Below are 26,444 nucleotides of genomic sequence, written 5' to 3'. Positions count from 1 at the left end.
CCTCAAGTAAAGAAAGAATAACAACCAAACCAGTGTTGATACCCATAGGCGGATCTAGGAGGCGCTGTCAGGGGGGGCCAAGGAGGGGCAAGAAGTTTTAGTGTACAAAAGTGTTTATTCCACTAAGAGGAATCAGTTGTAGTACACAAGTTATATTCAGTTGCATAACTTTATTCAGTATGGCTGGATGAATGATAGACATACAGTTTTAAGACTGTAGTTAGAGAAAACACTTTTAAAATAGTTAGTTAGAGACTGTAGTTAGAGAAAACACTTTTAAAAATTAGACCTCCTAGGTTTGAATTGGGAGCAGTTTTGATAACATTTAGCTAATGAAGTGTATGCTTGCAATGCATATAAAGATTAGTTAGCTTATTTGAGATAAAACCTGTTTGATGGTAAAGTGTACTAAATCTAAAATAAGGCGCAGCTAGTATTGTTATAATGACATTAGAATTGTGACTGTTCTATTAGAGTAGTGACTGCTCTATTAGAGTATCTCGATCTTAGCACAAAAATTCAAACTTATTTGCCTCACTTTCTTTGCAATGTACTGAGTATAACTGTAAAGTGCATTTATAACTCATGTCTTCTATTTGCACATTGGCTTTCTATACTTTTGAATACAGTGAGAATGCATGATTCCAGTTTCTGTATCAATATAGTACTGCATGTAAGTCCAAGGGGGGCAAGAGAAGGGCCAAGGGGGGCACAGCACCCCTTGGCCCCCCCTCAGATCCGCCTATGTTGATACCAATAGTGCAGTTTAATGCTATCGATATTTTCACATCTCTAGTTGGTATTGTACAGCATTGTCTTGTTGTTAAATAATAGAGGACAAATCCAGCAATCATCAAACCAATCTCTACAACATTAAACATGGTAAACAGTACAGCTAATAATGCAACAGTTGTAGTCCCTTGATTAGAAGGATCAAAAACAACAGTACATCGTCCATGAGTTGTCTTGTAGCCAATTCTACTACCAAGAGTGTCTACTAGGATGACACTGCCACTACATACAATTGATAATGAAACAATCAAAATAGCATATTTATAGAGAAAAGACATTCTATTTTCTGAACTTTCTGAAGTCTTGTAGCTCTGATACATGAGGTAAGCAAAGTGTATGAGTGTACTCAACTTTGAGGAATCATATACAAAATAGAAAACACCTCCCATGTAAAATGTCACTGCACACACATCACCATTACCCTGATTAATTTGTACGATCAACAATGTATGACTCAGTATAATAGCACTACAAAGTGATCCAATCAATACACCTGGTACTGTCTGAAGTTCTTTGATAAACAGGTGTAGTGTGACATTAGCAGCTGCCACAAGTATGGCAGCAATGATCACAATATTTAATATGATATGTACGGCATCTGAGTATGAGTCAACTGAACTACTTGATGTACAGTTGGTACCATTAGCAGGAGCCACAAACAGGTTAATATTGTTACTAGCAATTATCCAATCTTGAGTATTATTGATAATATTCACATCAGAGTGATTTATCCTGATAGTAAACTCATTCACAAAACAATACTGAGAGGAAGTTAGTAGCACACCAACACTGTTGTTGGACACCATGTCATCATTACCATCCATACAATAAATTAAATCAGGAAATACAGTTAGTAGAATGGACAATATTGCCATGATCATATCTGGAAAATAACAAATAAATAAATAAATAAATACGTAGCTAGATGGAGTACTTTACTAGCTATTGTGATCTTTGTGCATAAGTAGCCACTCATCACTGCAGCACATTGTATCTATAACATTTGATTGTTAGTATACCAGCTAATAACTAATTTGCTGCTACATAAAATTAATGCTGAAAATGAGTAATTCTGTAGCGGCCATTTTTTGGCTAAGTACAGCCAGTGTGGGTGTGTGACAAACAAGTACAGGAAGTAATAAAATGTAATCTTCACACATCCATAACTCTATACAGTTTCCTAAACAATTATCCAAGTTTGTACTCTCAGGATGGGGTACCTTCTATTTGAATTTTAAGCTGAATCTGCTCAGCCATCACTGAGATATGTGCCTTTCAAGTTTACCTTATTTTCTTTGTAATTTTCTTCATCTTCTTTTTGAATCACTTAGAAAATTCTCTATAATTCATGCATGCTTCAGTTTGGGAGTGTTATACACAGTTCAATTTTTCATACAGATCAATATATATATATAATGAGTTATGTACTATTTTTAAAAAATATGTAAAAGAGATTTTTTGTCACGGATGCAGGGTACATCGCTTCAGTGAACAGGTTGAATATAGGTTTGTAGATAGATTAACCATCGTGGGAGTGCCTTTTGGTGGTTTGAAATGAATTGAGATAAATACCATCGAGTTATAACAAAAAGAAACCATCCAATGCATGATGGATTAAATTACAAAACCTATGGCATACATTTTGAACTTCAGTTTGTTTGTCCTTAATAATGCAATAAAATATCGGTCTGACTCACTACAAAAGCTTCAGAACAGTTCCAGTGCTGCAGAGTTGTGTAGAGCACAAAAAATCATAAAATAATATAAATCACACCTGCCATAAAATACTCTAATAGAACAATCACTGACTGCTCTTATCAGTTTCTGAAATATCTTGTGTATCTAAGAAGGTTCAAAAGTACTCCATTTTAGTATGGCCAGCCTGAATGCATGACTCCTACCCTGTATACTAATTTCCATGATCTGTTTAAATATCTACTGTACTTCGCTGTGTGGAGGAGAGTAGAATTTATTGAGTTACTTTGAGTAGCCACACATTTAACCCACTTTCAACCCAGTTTCTGTTCACAAGCAATCATCAGATGATGGTATTCATTGAGTGATAATTGTCTTCTAAGCACTTTACGTATGTATTCACCAAAAACTGCAACTTGCCTTTTACTTCCAAACGCCCTACTGCTTTGTAGGGTTGAACCCAGTTATGGCTTTCAAGGTTCAATCCAGGTTAACCCTTAAACCTGCAGAGAACTTTTCAGAAATGCGTGTTTACACAATATGGGCACGCATGGTGACTCTAGGTGGGGTAACTTAATTCTTACAGTCTACAAATGCACATAGATCAAAAGTGTGTTCACTGGGCTACTTGGAGAAGGTTAAATGAACACTGTAACTACAGTGGCTTACTTGTTATGAAGTGATGAACAGCAACGAGTCGCGACTCCATGTTTCAAAATTCTTGCCATGTGTTTAATTCAATTGTGGGTTTACTCATGTGAGTCATATATGGCCTGATAGAAAACTTCACGACGAATCAAATGGAAGTTGTTACAAGGTGATAGGGGCAACTACCATCGAGGTATCAACCATTTTATAAAGGTATGTAAAGGGTTTACGCATTTCCTTACTGAAAAGTTGTTTTCATGGCTAGTTTTGGCCTCACCATTTAGCGTTAGGGTAAAATCCTAGGTATCATTTTAATCCTTGTTACATCACAAGTAGAATGATGTAAATTGCATAGCCATAGGATAGACACTTTAAAAGTTACAGCGTTTTGTGCAAGGCATGCATATGTATTACAGGTTTTTGCAATTGAATTCGACCTTGCAATTGAATTCGTCCCGTTTGCCATTGAGTTCGTCGCTTTTGCAATTGAATTCGTCCCGTTTGCAATTGAATTCGTCGGTTTTGCAATTGAATCCGTCCCGTTTGCAATTGAATTCGTCGGTTTTGCAATTGAATTCGTCGCTTTTGCAGTTAAATTCGTCGCTTTTGCAGTTAAATTCGTCTGTAACAAGAATGGCAGCTGGAGCAAACACGAAAACATGATGTAGCAGCTGCTACAAGAACTTGTTCAAGTACAACAGTAGTAAACAACTCTTTATAAGGCAATAATTCTTCCTCTACAGCCTCTCCAGCAACATTCCAAACTCTACTATGCCATTCGCGATGGGTGTGGTCACTCGCAAGCAAGCTAATTAACTTGTCAGACAGCTATCAACTTTGTGTACTACCAGTTTCAATTACCTTCTAGTGTCTCAAGTGTAACTCTCCAAGGTATAAATAGTTCATCTCTTAATGAACGGGTTGGTTTCTTGGAGCCGTTTTGTTTATGACGAATTGTAATGCAAACGCGACGAAAACCGACTAATTCAACTGCAAAACCGACGAATTCAATTGCAAACGGGACGAATTCAATTACAATACAGACGAATTCAATTGCAAATGGGATGAATTCAATTGCAAAGGCGACAAATTCAATTGCAAAAACCTGTAAGTTTAAATCCAGTTTTCTGGATTATGCAGGTTTAAGGGTTAAGGAGCTCATATGAATGCATTAACCATGGTTCAACCTGACCATATGAAAAGGATGTATACATATCACAATGCAATGCTTATACTATTGACATGTAGTACACACCTGTTGATTTGTATGAGGACTAAAAGGTACTGGTTGTCGGAAATGTTCATTGTCTGGTTTCCCAGCTGTCGGTCTGCATAATCTCTCATTTTCCTTATTCAGTTCTAGATATAGGGTACATGTAGGTGCATACATATGTAGATACCAATGTAATAGCTTTGTAGCATAAGTTACAGTACTATAAGTCATGATATATAATATATCTGTGTATGGTATAGATATATCCATGACATACATACGTAGGTATGACATAAATAATTAGGTGTTCTTTGTGTGTGTGTGTGTGTGTGTGTGTGTGTGTGTGTGTGTGTGTGTGTGTGTGTGGTGTGTGTGTGTGTGTGTGTGTGTGTGTGTGTGTGTGTGTGTGTGTGTGTGTGTGTGTGTGTGTGTGTGTGTGTGTGTGTGTGTGTGTGTGTGTGTGTGTGTGTGTGTGTGTGTGTGTGTGTGTGTGTGTGTGTGTGTGTGTGTGTGTGTGTGTGTGTGTGTGTGTGTGACCGTGTGTGTGTGTGTGTGTGTGTGTGTGTGTGTGTGTGTGGTGTGTGTGTGTGTGTGTGTGTGTGTGTGTGTGTGTGTGTGTGTGTGTGTGTGTGTGTGTGTGTGTGTGTATGTCTGTATGTATGTATGTATGTATGTATGTATGTATTATGTAATAGTTGTATCATGTACCCGAGTGATTTGCCTGATATGTACACCCACGTTCTCAGGCCATTAGGTCCGAGAGCGTGGGTGTACAAATCAGGCAAATCATGAGGGTACGTGATACAACTGATACGTACCATGTAGGCTAATAGCCTACTGTGGTGGGCGACTAATCACCAAAGCCAATACGAGGCAACCCGCTGGATTTATTATATAGACAGTCTTGTAAAATTCGATTATGGATCAGCAGCAAGTAACGTTGCAGTTACGTTTGTTAACATAAACGGGCAAATCCTATGAATATCACGGAAACACTCAATTTTGCGATTTAACAAGTGTTTCAAAGTTGCTACATCGTTTAATCACTGTTTACAATGTTTTCTAAACATCCAGAGGGGTAAGCTTCGCTGTAGAGTGGTTACCTCGTGATATACGAAAAGTGAGCATGGTACGTAATCAAACATGCGGATGTGCGATTGTAAATTAACCATGACACTAGTTCTCACCTTAAACTTCCGTTTGTCAACTCATAGGGTGGTAAGGGTGTCGAATCGCCTCCGTCTGAGTGCTGTAGAATGCAAAATCGGGTTCATGGTTTTCATCACGTGAGCAATAATAAACTCCCACAATCGAATACTGCCAGGATTCTTATAAAAACAAACAACATTACCTCATCAGATATCAAGGCCATGGTATATTTAAGTTAAACCATGGCCAGCCAGGGTTTATGAGATATGTACCCTGAAATTCTCCTTTGAAGTTAGGTGGTTTCATGGTACATGTATGTATGTATGTTGATGTCAACAATAGTAAGGTAAAAGAACTTTGTGCAGGTCTAAAATAAAAACTAACTTACGTATGTATTTACGCTCCAATTTGTTGTACTCGGACAAAGCACTATCACATTGTTGTTGTAATGCTTCATTCTGCAACCTCAAATTTGCTGCCACACCTGCAATACATATATATCAGGAAGTTTCATTAAACCCATATAGTTGGGATTAGCAATGTGAATGTACAAAGCATGTGATACAAGGGTAAGATTAGCCATGCTCAAAAATGGTGAAATGACACTGTTCAAGTCTGTAATCATGCACTTAAATCTAGTGTTGTACTGATATGCATTTTTTCGCATTTACCGATACCGATTATTTGCCTATTCCTGTAACCGATATGCCGATATTTACCGATATTCTTTAATTCTTCAGAACAGAGGAGGAGGAGCCTAAAGTTTATGTGCATTTGTAATGATAATGTAATCAATGTAATTAATTGCGTGGGTGTCCGACTTTTACAATGTTTTCTACAGTTTTGCTACTATCTCCTTTCATGGAAAAGGAAGCCAAGTAGTTATAAAACATCTAAGCCAGCTTTTCAAACAGTGTTTTTAGTGGGACTACAGACCCTTTGTGAAGAGTGATCAACTAATTGCGTGGGCGGCCGATAAATATACACAGCCTACTATAGCCTTGCAACCATACTTGCGCAAACAAACAAGCCAAAACAGTTACAAACCAGTTACAGCAAACCACTTATGCTATATTCACCACCTCATTTCTGCTTCGTAGCCGATATCGATACTTGTAAAATTAGCTAATATCGGCTGCTACCGATAATTCAACCGATTATCGGTGCAACACTACTTAAATCCACAGAACCTATTTTAACTACTAATTCAAATACTCTAATAGAACATACACCTTACAGGCATAACAACATTAAGCTATTTTAGGGACATATTGTAATTTGTACATAAGTAATTATTGTATAAGTGTGTTTATAGTATGTTGTGTGCAGGGCATAGCTGAAGAGCAGCTGCCTCTCTGTTAAAATGCAAAGTAAAATTTTAAAAACTTCATCAAAATACTCCAATAGAATAGTTATTTCCATAGTTCAGAGAAGATAATCGGCAGCTATTGTATGAGCCGCGGCCATTAACCAGTCAAATACGGTATACACTACTGTATGAATTTAAATAATATGTAGCAGTGGTATTAATTGAAGGTAGCAACTATGTTGTAGCCACCAATCAAATATGGAGTCCATATGAGGCGTAGCATTTAATCAAGTGAATATGTATGTATAGTTGTGTGTGTCTCACATACCTTCTGTCTCAGTCCAGTTTCGTTTTATCATCAACTTGTCATCTAAAACATGTATGTATATAAGTAAGCACATGACTGTTAACATGTATGTATCTTTGTCTCTTGCATATGTACGCTTGTACACTTACTACACATGTATACACACAACACACACTGCTTTGCAGAATAAGAGAGAGAGAGACATTTCAGAACAGGCTGTATGGAAAAGACAGAGTACAGTGCGCTACCTACATCAACACATTCTGTACATTTACTGCATACCAGGTTTTTGCTGTGGGCAAATTACTTGCAAAAATATAATCATAAAACACCTAATTTTGAGAAGTGACAAATTCATGATATTAAATTCCTCACATGAATTTGTTGTTTCTCATACAAGATGGAAAGCAATGAAATTTAGCCTGAAATAGGCATGTTAGCCGTGTTTCTTTGTATCTCAGATGAATTTATGCAGGCAGGCACCTGAAGTTCATTAGGAAACAGGGTAGCAGGGCAGCTGTCCAGCGATGTTTGGTAAAGAAACACTTGCTGTCACCAAATGAGCCATTATAAACAATCAGCAAGCAGTTTATTTGTTGCAGAATGTTCCAACACAACAATTTTACAGGTGCTAAAAACCTCACAACAAACAAAACTCCATATGATGAAAATACGTCATGAATTTTAATATTACAAGGTTCCTAAAATGAGAGATAAAAAGTTCTACCTGCTATAAGGTATACTGTACTTATATCCTAATTCAAAGAATTAACTGGAACTATCAGTAAGGTGTTAACCCATTGACAGCCAAATTCTCCAGGACCCCTGGCCGAATTGCCGAATCACACCATACTAACCGTCTAGTACACAGAACTACTTAGTAACCATATATCTAAATACTTGCTATAAACTAAGGAGGTCAACTGTGTTGTTTTTGTTTACATAACAGTAACCGCAACAAAGTTATTAGACAACAAAGTCTAAACTTCGGTAAAAACCAGCCCGAACAAACAACGGAATCCCAACTAGCTATTCACTAAGGTGTATTACACTCCAAAGAACTATTTTATACAGTTTACTTAAAATGCAATCCATTCCACAGCTGGTTTCTTCGTGATTTGTCCCATTTCTGCTATTGCGCATGCGTATCTGCACTTGTGTCCACCATGCTATGTCTGGGATAAAGCAGCCAACTGTCGACTTTACCTCTCTCCATCGATGTATAACACTTTCTTTATTATCAGCTAGTAGATTTTAAGTCAAAGAACGATTTAATTTGCCTATTATAACACGTTACACTTTACGCTATTACATAACAAACGCGCACTGGTCCGGGAAGGATCCGGTTATCCCAGAAACGGAACCTCTATGGGCGTGTCCATTTCAGTACTGGCGCATCTTTCTATGAAACGCGTTTTACAAGTTATAGCGAGTCTAAAGTTTACTCTATGAGTGAGTTATGATGCCATGCCGCCATATGGTGGCAGTGGCCATTAATGGGTTAAACACCAAATGTGGCAATCAAAATGCAATATGTTTATGCAAGCTAATATGAAGCCATATATATATATATCAAAGTGCCCACCATTGTAAACTTAGGTATAAGCATCCTTGACTGTATATGAAGCCATATACACGTAAGTAGCGGCAGTCTTAATTTTACTTAGATATAAGCTAGTTACGTATATCGCAGCAGTCGTAGAATATCTTAGTTATTAACACTTGTCCTTGGCTTCACCTCAACCCGTGTCAATAACTAAGATATTCTTCTCCTGCAGTGATATACATGAAACTATAACATACTGTACATAACACACAACCTGTATGCATGCTTTTACAAATTGATGTATAAGTTTATTGTAGAAGGCTATGAAGCATACCTTCTAAGTGACGTGCTCTTTCTTGATCTACATGTAACTGGTCTTTAGCTTGTTGAAGTTGTCCTATAGAAAAAGGATACAAGATTACATGTACGCACTATATATGTTACTGCATACATGTGTACCTGCTGTATACGTGTTCATACGGGCCTTAATAATGAGGTGATTTGTGCTGTTCGGTATAAGCATTGTGAAAGTATGTGTGCGTGTGTGTGTATGTGTGTGTCCAACTGTCCTTGTCTCACTTAGTGATGCTGGGGTCATTGTGGAATTCTGGGTTCCGCAACATCTCTCCGTGAGACCTGGACTGTCCTGCGGGTTACGAGCCCTGCCTCAGGAGGATTTGCCTGCACAAGGCTCAAGCACCTGAGTGGTGCACAGGCATCCCAGTGCTGGTTTGCTGGGCGGTAATAGCTGTGTTTTGTACGGCTGCCGTAGGCTTTTAGGTGTGTGTGTGTGTGGGCGTGCGTGCGTGAGTGATTGTGTGTAGGTAGAGTCAGAGTACCTTTGAGTTAGCCTTGCAAGCCAACAACAGGGTTAACACGATGCACGTATTGCATCTAAGAAGAGGCCCAGGTCCCTGCTATTGTCAGTGGCTCATCCACCCTCCCTGGCAGTCCATTTATTCATACAGTCTAAATAAATTAGGTTACCCAGTATCCCATTGGCAAGGTATTTCCTATGGAGGGTGGGGGATTGAATTGAAGAAGAATCCGGGACAGGCGGTCAAGAAGATCAAGTAGGTGGTGTGTGTGCGTGTGGTGTGTACGTGCGTGCGTGTGTGTGTGTGTGTGTGTGTGTGTGTGTGCGCGCGTGTGCATGCGTGCATGTATGTGTTAATGTAGAGTGCATATACAGAGGGTGTATGTATACATAGATACATATGCTAGTAGAACACACCTACTAAATCATCCAGTTGGCCTTTATATTGTTGTAATTCTGCCTTCTGTCGCTGACAAGTATCTAAGAGACATAGCACACAAGTCACATGTGACTGGCTGAGCAAAACACTGTAAATTCTATTTTGTTATAGAAAGTACTAAAATAAGAAGAGTCTTAGTGATGGAGTAGTTAACTGTTCTATTGCAGTACTTTGACTTTTAACAGCTTCTTATAATTTTGACCCCCTTCTTGTTTATTCCGACTAGCTCTTGTCTTCTTTCTCTTTCCATCTTTTCATTGCCCATGTATGCTTAACATGCAACTACCAACTGCGTAGCTTTCTAACTAGCAGATACGTAGAGCATGCACACCCCCTCTTAAATCTGTCCTTGTATATTAATAACCTAAACTGACATTTTCCTATATTTTAATGATGGCTGGCCAAACTCTGGGTAAAGCTCACCTTTTAAACTTGCCAGTTCCCCTTTAAGTTTGGTCTGGTCCTCTTCCAACAGATTAGCAGTTACCTTAAACTCCCTCAGCTCTTTAGCTTCTTTATGGTAGTCAACTACAAAGTTGTCCACAAAAATTGAACAGTTACTTTTTTACTATGTGACGTAAATAAGCATGTACATACATAACCTAGCGTCTATAAGATAGACACTCAGATTTTTGGTTACTGAACAAGGCTTTTCTTTTTAAAGAATGTACTGTTTAAAGTACAGCCAAATCTGTTGGGGCAAAAAAATTTGTCCAAGTTCCTATTATTAGAGAGATGTTTTCTACGTAGATCATAAAGAGGTTCACTGTATAGTCCTGTGCATATCAACTGAGTTATTGCTACCACCTGAAAGCCTGTACCATGTAACCTGTGTAAAATCCTGGTGCTTGGTTTCTGTGCACATATGTACACAGTACATTACTATATACAAAAGTGAAATGAATTTTTCTAAATGGCTAATGCCTCGGTATTTTCTGTCATGTCATTGTAATATTTCAGCTCAGTTCTACTCTAACAGAATCTGTACATCCATTCATACAATATTCATGTTTGTAAATACGGACACTTTACAGGTGTACCTTCCAAGTAACGTGCTCTATCTTGTTCACGATGTAGCTTGTCTTGGGTTAGCTGAAGTTGTCCTAAATATAAATAAATTGTACATCGAACAATAGCTCAAAATGTGTGCCTTCTGATATACAGTAAATGTATCATGACGTGTAGACTTTACAGGTGCACGTACCTTCCAGCTTCTTTGCTCTTTCTTTTTCATGATCTAGCTCGTCTCGGGTCAGCTGAAGTTGTTCTGAAAAGCGAATTGTAAACAGAACAAAGACTCAAATACTGTAACTGCCCCCCAATATTATGTATGGTATTTTAGACAGACATGGGGCCAAGTACATTTAAAAGTACTTAAGTAAAGTACAAGTACTTTTGAATTTTCCAAGTACAAGTACAAGTACTCTAGCAGCAATCAAGATAGTACTTAAGTAAAGTACAAGTACATGCTGGAAGTACTTAAGTAAAGTACAAGTACATTTTGCTGTAGTAAAATATATCTAATCCAAAACAGCCTAGCTGTAAAAAAAGTGTGCGGCCCTCAGAAAGACTATGGTGAAAAAAGATGTGAAATCCAAGGTGGCGGCCAAGAAATGGCTGTGATGGTAGGTTAATGGTAAAAATTTTAATAATGACAATTCAGGTAAATTTTGTGAAGCGGCACAAAAATTCACCTGAATTGTCGTTATTAAAATTTTTACCATTAACCTACCATCACAGCCATTTCTTGGCCGCCACCTTGGATTTCACATCTTTTTTCACCATAGCCTTTCTGAGGGCCGCACACTTTTTTTACAGCTAGGCTGTTTTGGATTAGATTTCATTTCTTTTTGTATTTGTATACCCCAAAGCCGGCCTATGGCCAGCTTTGGGACTTTTTTAACCTATGTTTTTTTCTTTACTACAGGAAGAAGAAAAGATGAAATAGATGTACTTTAAATATTTTATCAGTAAATGTACAAATTATATATATATATATGTGACCGGATTTGCGAAAAGGGGTCTTCCACACACATCAAATTTACGAACTTTGGCAGTTCATAATGTCAGATAGGAAAATAGTATTGCCTTGAAATTTGGACGGTGATGAGTAACAACATAGGTTAATGCATGAACAAAATTTCAGGTTAGTATCTTCTTTGAGCACAAAGGTATGGTCATTCAAGTTCATAGAATTGGATGTGTGTGGAAGACCCTTTTTCGTAAATCCGGTCTCATATAATACATATGTGACCGGATTTGCGAAAAGGGGCCTTCCACACATCCAATTTGCCAACTTTGACAATTGATAACTTCAGATTGGAAAGAGCTATTGCCTTGAAATTTGGGCAGTGGTGATTTCTTTGCAGCTGAACTCTCTACATTATGGTTTCTTTGTAGCTGAACTCTCTACAAGGTAATTTCTTCTAGCTGATCTCTCTACAGGGTGATTTGTTTGTAGCTGAACTATCTACAAGGTAACTTCTTCTAGCTGATCTCTCTACAGGGTGATTTGTTTGTAGCTGAATTCTGTACAGGTGATTTGTTTGCAGCTGAGCTCTTTACGGTTTCTTTGTAGCTGAACTCTCTACAAAGTAACTTCTTCTAACTGATCTTTCTACAGGGTGATTTGTTTGTAGCTGAACTATCTACAAGGTAATTTCTTCTAGCTGATCTCTCTACAGGGTGATTTGTTCGTAGCTGAATTCTGTACAGGTGATTTGTTTGCAGCTGAGCTCTTTACAGAATGGTTTCTTTGTAGCTGAACTCTCTACAAGGTAACCTTTCTAGCTGATGTCTCTACAAGGTGACTAGTTTGTAGCTGAACTCTCTACATGGTGGTTTCTTTTTGTAACTGAACTTTCTACAAGGTGACTTCTTCTAGCTCATCTTTCAATAGGGTGATTTGTTTGTAGCTTCACTCTCTACAAGGTAACTTCTTCTAGCTGATCTCTCTACAGGGAGATTTGTTTGTAGCTGAACTCTCTACAGGTGATTTGTTTGTAGCTGAATTCTGTACAGGTGATTTGTTTGCAGCTGAGCTCTTTACAGAATGGTTTCTTTGTAGCTGAACTCTCTACAAGGTAACTTTTCTAGCTGATGTCTCTACAAGGTGACTAGTTTGTAGCTGAACTCTCTACATGGCGGTTTCTTTTTGTAACTGAACTTTCTACAAGGTGACTTCTTATAGCTGATCTTTCAATAGGGTGATTTGTTTGTAGCTTCACTCTCTACAAGGTAACTTCTTCTAGCTGATCTCTCTACAGGGAGATTTGTTTGTAGCTGAACTCTCTACAGGTGATTTGTTTGTAGCTGAATTCTGTACAGGTGATTTGTTTGCAGCTGAGCTCTTTACAGAATGGTTTCTTTGTAGCTGAACTCTCTAAAAGGTAACTTCTTCTAACTGATCTTTCTACAGGGTGATTTGTTTGTAGCTGAACTATCTACAAGGTAATATCTTCTAGCTGATCTCTCTACAGGGTGATTTGTTTGGAGCTGAATTCTGTACAGGTGATTTGTTTGCAGCTGAGCTCTTTACAGAATGGTTTCTTTCTAGCTGAACTCTCTACAAGGTAATTTCTTCTAGCTGATCTCTCTACAGGGAGATTTGTTTGTAGCTGAACTCTCTACAAGGTAACTTTTCTAGCTGATGTCTCTACAAGGTGGCTAGTTTGTAGCTGAACTCTCTACATGGCGGTTTCTTTGTAACTGAAATTTCTACAGGGTGACTTCTTCTAGCTGATCTTTCAATAGGATGATTTGTTTGTAGCTTCACTCTCTACAAGGTAACTTCTTCTAGCTGATCTCTCTACAGGGAGATTTGTTTGAAGCTGAACTTTCTAAATGATGGTTTCTTTGTAGCTGAACTCTCTACAAGGTAATTTCTTCTAGCTGATCTCTCTACAGGGAGATTTGTTTGTAGCTGAACTATCTACAAGATAACTTCTTCTAGCTGATCTCTCTACAGGATGATTTGTTCGTAGCTGAATTCTGTACAGGTGATTTGTTTGCAGCTGAACTCTTTACAGAATGGTTTCTTTGTAGCTGAACTCTCTAAAAGGTAACTTCTTATAACTGATCTTTCTACAGGGAAATTTGTTTGTGGCAGAATTTTCTACAGGGTGATTTCTTTGCAGCTGAACTCTCTACATGGTGGTTTCTTTGTAGCTGAACTCTCTACAAGGTAATTTCTTCTAGCTGATCTCTCTACAGGGAGATTTGTTTGCAGCTGAACTATCTACAAGGTAACTTCTTCTAGCTGATCTCTCTACAGGATGATTTGTTCGTAGCTGAATTCTGTACAGGTGATTTGTTTGCAGCTGAGCTCTTTACAAAATGGTTTCTTAGTAGCTGAACTCTCTACAAGGTAACTCCTTCTAACTGATCTTTCTACAGGGCAATTTGTTTGTGGCAGAATTTTATACAGGGTGATTTCTTTGCAGCTGAACTCTCTACATGGTGGTTTCTTTGTAGCTGAACTCTCTACAAGGTAATTTCTTCTAGCTGATCTCTCTACAGGGAGATTTGTTTGCAGCTGAACTCTCTACAAGGTAATTTCTTCTAGCTGATCTCTCTACAGGATGATTTGTTCGTAGCTGAATTCTGTACAGGTGATTTGTTTGCAGCTGAGCTCTTTACAGAATGGTTTCTTTGTAGCTGAACTCTCTACAAGGTAACCTTTCTAGCTGATGTCTCTACAAGGTGACTAGTTTGTAGCTGAACTCTCTACATGGTGGTTTCTTTTTGTAACTGAACTTTCTACAAGGTGACTTCTTCTAGCTCATCTTTCAATAGGGTGATTTGTTTGTAGCTTCACTCTCTACAAGGTAACTTCTTCTAGCTGATCTCTCTACAGGGAGATTTGTTTGTAGCTGAACTCTCTACAGGTGATTTGTTTGTAGCTGAATTCTGTACAGGTGATTTGTTTGCAGCTGAGCTCTTTACAGAATGGTTTCTTTGTAGCTGAACTCTCTACAAGGTAACTTTTCTAGCTGATGTCTCTACAAGGTGACTAGTTTGTAGCTGAACTCTCTACATGGCGGTTTCTTTTTGTAACTGAACTTTCTACAAGGTGACTTCTTATAGCTGATCTTTCAATAGGGTGATTTGTTTGTAGCTTCACTCTCTACAAGGTAACTTCTTCTAGCTGATCTCTCTACAGGGAGATTTGTTTGTAGCTGAACTCTCTACAGGTGATTTGTTTGTAGCTGAATTCTGTACAGGTGATTTGTTTGCAGCTGAGCTCTTTACAGAATGGTTTCTTTGTAGCTGAACTCTCTAAAAGGTAACTTCTTCTAACTGATCTTTCTACAGGGTGATTTGTTTGTAGCTGAACTATCTACAAGGTAATATCTTCTAGCTGATCTCTCTACAGGGTGATTTGTTTGGAGCTGAATTCTGTACAGGTGATTTGTTTGCAGCTGAGCTCTTTACAGAATGGTTTCTTTCTAGCTGAACTCTCTACAAGGTAATTTCTTCTAGCTGATCTCTCTACAGGGAGATTTGTTTGTAGCTGAACTCTCTACAAGGTAACTTTTCTAGCTGATGTCTCTACAAGGTGGCTAGTTTGTAGCTGAACTCTCTACATGGCGGTTTCTTTGTAACTGAAATTTCTACAGGGTGACTTCTTCTAGCTGATCTTTCAATAGGATGATTTGTTTGTAGCTTCACTCTCTACAAGGTAACTTCTTCTAGCTGATCTCTCTACAGGGAGATTTGTTTGAAGCTGAACTTTCTAAATGATGGTTTCTTTGTAGCTGAACTCTCTACAAGGTAATTTCTTCTAGCTGATCTCTCTACAGGGAGATTTGTTTGTAGCTGAACTATCTACAAGATAACTTCTTCTAGCTGATCTCTCTACAGGATGATTTGTTCGTAGCTGAATTCTGTACAGGTGATTTGTTTGCAGCTGAACTCTTTACAGAATGGTTTCTTTGTAGCTGAACTCTCTAAAAGGTAACTTCTTATAACTGATCTTTCTACAGGGAAATTTGTTTGTGGCAGAATTTTCTACAGGGTGATTTCTTTGCAGCTGAACTCTCTACATGGTGGTTTCTTTGTAGCTGAACTCTCTACAAGGTAATTTCTTCTAGCTGATCTCTCTACAGGGAGATTTGTTTGCAGCTGAACTATCTACAAGGTAACTTCTTCTAGCTGATCTCTCTACAGGATGATTTGTTCGTAGCTGAATTCTGTACAGGTGATTTGTTTGCAGCTGAGCTCTTTACAAAATGGTTTCTTAGTAGCTGAACTCTCTACAAGGTAACTTCTTCTAACTGATCTTTCTACAGGGCAATTTGTTTGTGGCAGAATTTTATACAGGGTGATTTCTTTGCAGCTGAACTCTCTACTTGGTGGTTTCTTTGTAGCTGAACTCTCTACAAGGTAACTTCTTCTAGCTGATCTCTCTACAGGGTGATTTGTTTGTAGCTGAACGATCTACAAGGTAACTTCTTCTAGCTGATCTCTCTACAGGGTGGTTTCTTTGTAGTTGAACTCTCTACAAGATAACTTCTTCTTAGACTAGCTGATCTCTCTACAGGGTGATTTGTTTGTAGCTGAACGATCTACAAGGTAACTTCTTCTAGCTGATCTCTCTACAGGGTGGTTTCTTTGTAGCTGAACTCTCTAAAAGGTAACTTCTTCTAACTGATCTTTCTACAGGGCAATTTGTTTGTGGCTGCATTTTCTACATGGTGATTTCTTTGCAGCTGAACTCTCTACATGGTGGTTTCTTTGTAGCTGAACTCTCTACAAGGTAATTTCTTCTAGCTGATCTCTCTACAGAGAGATCTGTTTGTAGCTGAACTATCTACAAGGTAACTTCTTATAACTGATCTTTCTACAGGGCAATTTGCTTGTGGCAGAATTTTATACAGGGTGATTTCTTTGCAGCTGAACTCTCTACGTGGTGGTTTCTTTGTAGCTGAACTCTCACCAAAGTAATTTCTTCTAGCTGATCTCTCTACAGGGTGATTTGTTTGTAGCTGAACTCTCTACAAGGTAACTTCTTCTAGCTGATGTCTCTACAAAGTCACTAGTTTGTAGCTGAGCTCTCTACATAGTGGTTTCTTTGTAACTGAACTCTCTACAAGGTGACCTCTTCTAGCTGATTTTTCTACAGGGTGATTTGTTTGAAGCTGAACTCTCTACAAGGTAACTTCTTCTAGCTGATCTCTCTATAGGGAGATTTGTTTGTAGCTGAACTCTCTACATGATGGTTTCTTTGTAGCTGAACTCTCTACAAGGTAACTTCTTCTAGCTAATCTCTCTACATGCTACAAACAAATCTCCGTGCAGGGAGATTTGTTTGTAGCTGAACTCTCTACATGATGGTTTCTTTGTAGCTGAACTCTCTGCAAGGTAACTTCTTCTATTGATCTCTCCACAGGACGATTTGTTTGTAGCTGAACTCTCTACATGGTGGTTTCTTTGTAGCTGAACTCTATACAAGGTGGTTTCTTTGTAACTGAACTCTCTACAAGGTGACCTCTTCTAGCTGATCTTTCTACAGGGTGATTTGTTTGAAGCTGAACTCTCTACAAGGTAACTTCTTCTAGCTGATCTCTCTACAGGGAGATTTGTTTGTAGCTGAACTCTCTACATGATGGTTTCTTTGTAGCTGAATTCTCTACAAGGTAACTTCTTCTAGCTAATCTCTCTACATGCTACAAACAAATCTCCCTGCAGGGAGATTTGTTTGTAGCTGAACTCTCTACATGATGGTTTCTTTGTAGCTGAACTCTCTACATGATGGTTTCTTTGTAGCTGAACTCTCTGCAAGGTAACTTCTTCTATTGATCTCTCCACAGGACGATTTGTTTGTAGCTGAACTCTCTACATGGTGGTTTCTTTGTAGCTGAACTCTATACAAGGTGGTTTCTTTGTAATTGAACTCTCTACAAGGTGACCTCTTCTAGCTGATCTTTCTACAGGGTGATTTGTTTGAAGCTGAACTCTCTACAAGGTAACTTCTTCTAGCTGATCTCTCTACAGGGAGATTTGTTTGTAGCTGAACTCTCTACATGATGGTTTCTTTGTAGCTGAATTCTCTACAAGGTAACTTCTTCTAGCTAATCTCTCTACATGCTACAAACAAATCTCCCTGCAGGGAGATTTGTTTGTAGCTGAACTCTCTACATGATGGTTTCTTTGTAGCTGAACTCTCTACATGATGGTTTCTTTGTAGCTGAACTCTCTGCAAGCTAACTTCTTCTATCGATCTCTCCACAGGACGATTTGTTTGTAGCTGAACTCTATACAAGGTGATTTTTTCTAGCTGAACTATCCATTTCCATAGTTGCATGAACTCCCTACAAGGTAACTTCTTCTAGCTGATCTCTCTACAGGGTGACTTGTGTGTAGCTGATCTCTATACAGGTTTCTTGTTTCTAGCTGATCTCTTGAATTCTGTTCAGGGTGACTGCTCTATTAGGTTGACTGCTCTATTAGAGTATCTCGATCTCGCACTTGCTACACCAAGTTGGATTTCGTGTTATAACTCCGTGGCTTTAAGTCTGATTCTTCTACACCATTGATGAGCCTTTCTAAGATGATTACTCCATCTGTACAACGATTTTCAAAGCATTACCCCAAGCGGTTTATCTGGTAGGCGTGGCAAGCAGTCGTTATTTTTATTAGCTAATCTCGATTGCGTAATTGTTACACACTGTTGGTTTTTTCGTTGTATCTTCCTGTTTTTTAGCTCGATTTCTTTCAAACTACAAAAGGTTTGAGGTTCAATAGTTAACCTATTCACCCACCGATTTTCAGCTTCTTCCCATACGCGGTTTACCCTGTAGGCGTGACAACATATCGGTGTTAATTTTCATGAATAATCGCTCATAACTCTTTGCCTGTTTATCGTATTCCAGCCAAAGTTGGTACCGAGATGCGCCCTTATATCCTCCTTCTGTGTGCCAAATTTCAAGGCAATCAGATATGGCGTTCGAGTTTTATAGCAATTTTTGTAAGTGTGCGACAAGAAAAAGAAAAATAAGAAGAAAAAAAACGAAGAAACTGAGCCAATTTTTGAAGTCGCATATCTTGGGAACGCTTGAAGCGATTTCGCTCAAATTTGGAATGTGGACTGCTGCAGTTGGAGGGAATGTCCACAGCAAAAATTGTCTTGTTTCATCAAGGAAGTACAGAGCTACGGAGGTGCGAAAATTGCATTTTCTTTCTTCCTGTCAATATACTCACGGGTGTTACGCGCCGGCTTCTTGGGCCGCACGACACACTACCGTGTGTCTTGATGCTGTATTCAGTGTATTGTAGTATGTAAGTGTGCCTAGGGGGTTGGTTTTTGTCAACCATTCTCTCTCTTAAACTCTTAAAATTCACTGACTCGAATAGCAGCATTGTTTTGTTTGCCAGAATGCTATGACATCATTAATTGTGGCAACATGGTACATAGTAAGGTTGGGGAAGGCAGTAGAACAATTGCAAAAAGTTGTAAGCTGCACCTTCACCCACTGTGTACAAACTACGTACAATGTTTGCAGTACTTAAAAGTACTTTAAGTACTCAAGTACATAGTGAAGTACTTGAGTATAAGTACAAGTACACTGGGGAAATTAAGGAAGTATTTAAGTAAAGTACAAGTACTTTCAAATTTGTACTTAAGTGTACTTAAGTATAAGTACTCATGTACTTGGCCCCATGTCTGCTTTTAGATACATAGCACATCAAAACATTTTCTTTCACTATATGTAAATAACAAATTACAAGAGCAGGGGAAGTACATAAAAAGATGGTAACACTGCCATACTAGTACTTAAACTAGACTTGTTGTGTTGCAAACAATTGTCTAATTTGTGTAATTCATTTTAATATACTGGTTTACCTTCTAGTTCCAATTCTATATACGTATTTACCTAAAGTTTTTCATACGACATTAAGCAATCGTTCAATGACATGTATAAATAGACTGGAGGAGGTTGGTCATACATCTTGTGATTTCAAAGAAACGTTGAACTATGTAGTTCAACACTGATGCCTCAGATCAATGCCAAGAATGAATTATGTAGCCATGCCTAGCTGTCTATTGCTATAAATCCAAACGCATTATGCAGATAAGGCTGAAACTTTAACAACCCATTAGATAATGAAAAAGTCATAAAGTGAAGTTCGAGAAAAATGCAAACTACAGTAGCACTTAAATGAAAAGTCATCTCGTGAGAGTGCGAGTAATTAAAATACTCACTAATTAAAGGGCGTGGCAGCCGTTTGCTCGTGAGTATTCATCCCAAACAAAATAGGATGAATACTCGTGAGCAAAACAGGTGCCACACCCTTTAATTAGTGAGTTTTAAAATTGATCATACCGTCATGAAACGACGTTGCATTTGAGCAGTACCATAGTCAGGTTTTTGCTCAGCAAGTCACATATGTGCTTCAGATCAGAGCCATTACAAAGTTTCTCTAGCAAATAAACAAACCTTCATTAGCAGTTGGTACCATGCTATGTTACATAAATCAAATGTGATAAGATGATACATGGCCAACCTCCTGTCAGTTCTCTCCATAGTACACTCTAGTCATTTAAAAGACCATACACGTATGGGATATCCCATTGGCATACACTCATACAGGCCCCCATCAGCACACGGGACATCTGGTACACATACGGGGTACCCATACACATGTGGGGTGGGCGGTCTGTGATTGCTTGAAAGTCTATATAGCTCAGCCAGAGCAAACAACAGTGAAGCTTCTTTGGGTCTTCTTCTGTGTGGTAGCATCCCAGTAGCTGATTACTTTTAAAAAGGGTTATAACATGGCAGTTGTATAGCTATGTAGCTACAGTACTGACCTACAGTACATGTATGTAGCTAATGTACGTAGCTACCTACTAGTACATATTTTGTAGTAATTAATCATTAAGAGGTTTCACTGTTGTCCAGGTCATTAGAAATGTAACTGAAACCTTAAAAGTGTTTTCCAGAGGCGGTGCCAGTAATAGCTTTTAATACCAAGACAATAGAGGCACTTATTTCATATGGTAGTAGTTTCAAGTGATTTTGTATTAGAGGGTAAAAAATGAGTGCTTTGTCAATAAGTTGTTAAGAAACCTGCTCAACAGCTCGTCAAGTATATGTAAGGCTCCTTCAAAAGAGGTTCCATGGAACCCCTGGATTTTCCCCTGAACTCTTTCCTATGCTCAGTTTACAAGAGGACATAAGCTATTTGTTCCACCATGTACATAAATATGGGCACCTTGTACATGTATGACACTACACTGTTGCAACCTGTCGGCAAGTGAAACACCATTTTAATAATTATTTAGTGTATTGCAGAGAACTTTTACCAGCAGCACTAAATTTTAATGGCTAAGTTCCCTGTTCTCGACACTAATCATAACTAGTGCTGCTTTAAGGAACTGAACTATGCCCAATCACTTGAAGGTTTCCAAGAGAGACAAGAAGACAAAGTTAAGGTTTGAGACTTAATGCTGTTACAGCAACCAATGTTGCTATGTATAGGTCAAAGGAGACAAGACATTGAATGCATTGAGACATGCAGAGACTCCTAAATGTGGCCAACAATTAGCAAATGGTCAAAACAAGACTACCCTGTATTTTAGACTGTCTCAGGTTTCTTCTGATGTATTCTGAGGCACTTTCATTTAAACTATTGCTTAAATTTTAAGGAAGGGGGAGGGGACAAAAGTTTGTCAAGACAGAACTAGTGCCCCACTCCTTAAATGAAACCCTGCTAGCTGTATCAATCTTGTTGGTCTCTTGAATCTCTTCACTGTACGGCCTGATCTTGTCATATTATACTGAGCTGGCTCTGAGTGTCAACTATACATCATCAACTCTCACACTACCACTAATTTGGGTTTGAGCTCTTGGGATTTTGGTTTCCTAATAGTTTGCCTTTTTCGAACTTTCCAGATTGGCTATACTCAGGTATCTGAGAATGCACCAGAGTGTCTAAGACACAGACATGCCCTGGATGCTGTGTGTGTAAAAGTAAGCAGACGGATCTTTACACTATTGCCCCCTAAACTTTGAGTCATTTCCTAGATGAATAGGACTTCGAAAAAGATAGCCACCAAGGGCTATATTGCTAAATAATTGAACATAGTAATTTCTAGCTCCCAATGTAGTTGCATGGCCAAGTGGCATGCAAGAAATTAACAAATGTTAGCCTAAATCCACTCTCCTGTCCCATGTGTATGGAATGGGTGGTCTGCCCCATACACTTATGGTTCACATTAACATAAGTACATAGAAACATACCATTCAGCTCTATAGTAAGTGATGTTTCACCATCTACAACAGAGATAATGTACACACATGCAATTCATACCTTAGATATTCATAACACAATGTTAACATTGATGGACATGCTTGCAGTAATTAATGGTTTAGTGTTAGGTGAGTAGCAATCTACTCCACCCCCTCTAAAACAGCAACTCAATCATGTCACTTCTACATGAACTTATATACAATTATTCTAGAGGGACAGTGCTAGGCTATCACAGCACGCACGTAACATGAGTCTACAACGGACCGGCAAAAGGGTGGCTCTAAACGCTATACTCACAGACACGCCCAAGATCTTACCATCAGTTGCTTGCCCGTGGATTTCACGAGATCGGTTAAAGAAGCTCAGAAATTTGCTAGCCATCTCTGCATCTAAGGTGAAGGTTAATTCTATTTAATGCTAATAGTGAGCGTTATTTGGAGTACGTATGATTTGTGGACGTTGCAACTTGGGACATTGTGGTTTGTTCTTGCAATGTACGTGACCAACGTACTGTTTTTTTTTTTACTATATAACATCTTGTTGTCTGTTGTTCCTAGTGTGTGGTGCGTAGCTAGTGTCTAGTATTATTGTATACAGGCTCAGCCTTCTGTGTTAGATCCAGTTACACGTTGGCTAGGGGGCCTTGGTGTTTTTTGATCCTTCAATTAGCAGCATTCCTGCTCTGTGGAAGTAAATGCTCATCTTGTTGGCTTGATTGTCTCTCCTAAGGCACATCAACTTGGTAGATGAACATTTTTCAGTTGCAGTCTAGAATTCACTCTATAGGCACTATCAAGAGCAACTTCAATCATTTGTTAAATGAACTTCCTCCTAGCATGTGTTCCTCAGTTAAGCTGGCCAGGAGAAGGGTACATCCAATTGGCTGTCTTGTCTTTCATTAAAGTATGATAAGTCGGTGCTTCATAAAACTGCTTTTTGTGATGCAATTGCACTTCATTATCGGTTTCCTTCTTTGAGACATAAGTGAAATACGGGATGTAACCTGCTTTCTGAGGTCTGTAACAAAGTTGTCACTGAACCCCACCTTCAGCCTCTTTCTGGTGAGACCATTCAATACAAAACTGCCAACCATGATTATAATGCAAGGCTTGACATTGCAGCCAATGGTTTTTGGGAAGGAGGATTGAGAGGTCATACTTTCATGTCAGAATTCTTAACCCCAGTGCACCCTAAATCAACCTCTCCATTCTGCATATCAACGTCACAATAGGGAAAAAGAGACATGAATACCAACAGCGGGTTCATGAAGTAGAGAATGCTTTGCTTATTCCTTTAATTTTCACGACCACTTGTGGAATAGGTGATGCCATCACTCATGCAGTTTTATAAGAGTCTTGAGTGTTAAGCATGGTCTTTCTTTTGGAGTGATGGAATGGGCAAGATGTAAATTAAGCTTTTCTTTGTGCGCATTGTCCAGTTGCTGAGGTGCCAATTGCTGTGCAGATCACAGAAGCTTGTAGGTCCTTTTTTTTGCTTATTAGTCTGTATTTATACTGTTTTACATTAAATAAGTTACACATTGGCCAGTGTGTGATGGGTGTATCCACTCACTGGATTGGATTCAAGTTTTTGTTTGTTGCCAGACATAACTACAAAAGTGTTTTAGAAATCAACACCATTCGCCATAGACATATAATGACTTGCATTACTCACAAAAATTCCCTAAACATTAGTACAATTTTTTTTTTAAATTTGCCTACTGCTAGCAATGATACAGGAACGTACTGTTAATGTTAATGCTGCTAATGCATCTTCTGTCTTCTCTAGCCTTCTTTTGTAAAATAGCAATAAGTTTTACACCATACAATTAACATGTAGTTAACATAGAAGTGCTATAGCATTACCTATAGCCTTTCAGCGGTCTGCGCATTCACTCTGGCTTTGCTGGCTCTTTGGTTTATAATGCTTGTAAAATGTAAATATAAACAAGTGCACAGTGTTACAGTTAACCAAGAGAAATGTTTCTCATTGCACACACTTTCAAACAGGAAGGTAATACATATTAGCAAAAAAAACCTATACTAACCAGAGTTTAAACAATTATGAAGTTACGGTACCGTACCACTATAACCAGATTATAGTTAGCTGTAATTTAAAAAAAGTAAATATTTCATAAATATACGGACATAGCTATGCATGCCTATTATAACAGGAGTGCATGTAAAGTGAAGTCATTTGTCAAAATTGTTGAAAGGAGTTCGAGGCATGTATATGAAATGTGCATAGTTATTACAGTCTATCAATCATCATTTTATCACTTTAATATATAAGTATGATTTTCACAAATAGGATATTATAAGCATGATTAGTGGCTTAGTACATAGTGCAATCTATGTATGCAGTTTCATCAAATAGTATGACAGTATTACTAAGACAATGACTTGTTGAGGAGCCAGTATTATAATGTGTATGTAATGCATATCTAACTATAGCATTGGTACCTGCCCTACGTGCAGAACTGTCTCCATCCACGTTAAATGTTTTGATGCTGGAAACATAGACCAAGCATCAAACACCATGCAGCATGCATGGTGTTGTTGCTTTTAATAAACATGAGGTTTCTTATGCCATCCTACAAGTATACTGAAATTAATGATGCAAAACACCAATTTGTTTGGGTTTGACAGGAATGTAGCTCAATTATCCAGTGAGTTTTGCCTACCAGTGCCTTCAATGTGCTGAAAAGAGCAAACAACAGCGTTGGTACCTGCTTTACATGCAGGACAACTACTGTGACATAATAAGTATATGTACATTGGGAACCAAGCATAATTATCAGTGTCCAATAGCATGCATGTTGATAGTGCTTTAAAGTGCACATGATCTTTATGCCATCTTTTAACTACGTATAGTGAAATAATGAACTTGTAGGGTTAGTTAAACTACATGCAATACCTACATGTCAGGTGGTGTACACATAGCGCAGTTTCAGTCTCACACTGCCCACTCATTGTTATTTACAAACATTATAAACCAAAGAGCCGTCAGTGAATGGTATCAATTTCTAAAACACCTTGGTGGTTCGGTCTGGTGATAAAAGGCAAGAAAACAAAAAAAAAAATTGAGCCCAGTAGTCCAGTCCAGTGGATGGATACACCCCTGAGGAACTGTGGGTGCAATTGCTCAATTATTTCACTAATCCTTTTCAAGAGGTGTATGTGTCACTACAACATTAAAACTGAAAGTGCATAGCATAGGGTAAGTTCTGAACCTTTGCTGGCCACATACAATTGCAAATTGTGTTGACTTTAAATTATCACTGTTTGTTGACAGTAAGGTAAACATTATGTAGAGAATTGCTTCTCATTGTGCACACTTTCAAACAGGAACCAAAACTAGCACCTTTTTCAAACACACAGGCTGTAGGACCAGGTGTCCTACAGACCTTCAGCACTTGTGCTTAAATGAATTTACAATAATAGACTACAGTTAGCTGTACATATGTGCCTCTAATATTCAAGACAAGACATGGAGAGGGCTCTTGCCCTCTCCATGTGGTATACTGCTCTATGTAATCACTTTTAATGGTTGAAAAAGGTTTTTGTGGTCAAAAAAATGTGTTTGAGCAAATTTTATGTGGGTCCAGTAGTCCAGTCCAGTAATCCAGTCCAGTGAATGGATACACCCGTTCCTCAGTGTAAACTACGGTATCTGTATGGTGCCAGTAATATCATTTTCCAAATGCACAGTAGTACCTGCCCAATCATCCAATTGCAAGTTGCTTATTTTCTACAGCAATAATGAGGTAAATCTGAACAAAGTGTCATACAGATTAAGGGTGAAAGAAGCTTTTACCTACACACTGGACAAACAGACAGATGGACAAAATAATATGTTGGTAATTTGCCTGCCCTAGCTACCACAAAAGTGCTATAAGGGTCCCTATGATGTAAGGCAGCTTATGTGCCAGTGTTGAAAAACTGTAAGCATAAGATTTTATGGATAAAAAAAATTGTGTGGAACAGATAGAACAAAAGGTGAAGGTCCTGAAAGTGAAAAAAAAGCTATGATCTAGGCAGGAATTGAACCCAGGTTGGCTATTAAGTAAGGGAGGTGTGTAAATCACCACCAGTCGTTTTGTCTGTGGTTTTGAGAGGAATGTAGCTCAACTTTTCAGTGATCCTTCCCCTTTATCACCCTATAATTAAAGAACAAATGAAAGCACATACTGATTTACTACAACAACCCTCGAGTTGCCAGATGATGAGTATTTAATTTTGCTAAAACTCCGTGTCTCTACAGCACGTAGAAGG

At 38.4% G+C, this 26,444-nt stretch overlaps 1 protein-coding gene across 1 annotated transcript; it reads right to left on the bottom strand.

The window, feature by feature from the left end:
- Positions 1-726: 726 nt before the first annotated feature.
- On the bottom strand, positions 727-22,603 carry LOC136254811 (coiled-coil domain-containing protein 186-like). Its single transcript, XM_066047555.1, has 11 exons — positions 22,488-22,603; positions 22,161-22,193; positions 11,120-11,182; positions 10,956-11,018; positions 10,339-10,443; positions 9,894-9,956; positions 8,994-9,056; positions 7,135-7,176; positions 5,886-5,981; positions 4,391-4,494; positions 727-1,675 (listed from the first exon to the last, which is right to left on the bottom strand). The coding sequence occupies exons 1-11, from the start codon at positions 22,549-22,551 to the stop codon at positions 1,670-1,672; spliced, it is 702 nt and encodes a 233-aa protein (XP_065903627.1). The 5' UTR covers positions 22,552-22,603; the 3' UTR covers positions 727-1,669.
- Positions 22,604-26,444: the final 3,841 nt, after the last annotated feature.

Source organism: Dysidea avara, chromosome 4 (genome assembly GCF_963678975.1).
Source record: "Dysidea avara chromosome 4, odDysAvar1.4, whole genome shotgun sequence".
Taxonomy (NCBI): domain Eukaryota; kingdom Metazoa; phylum Porifera; class Demospongiae; order Dictyoceratida; family Dysideidae; genus Dysidea; species Dysidea avara.
This window is presented reverse-complemented; position numbering and strand designations above follow the sequence as displayed.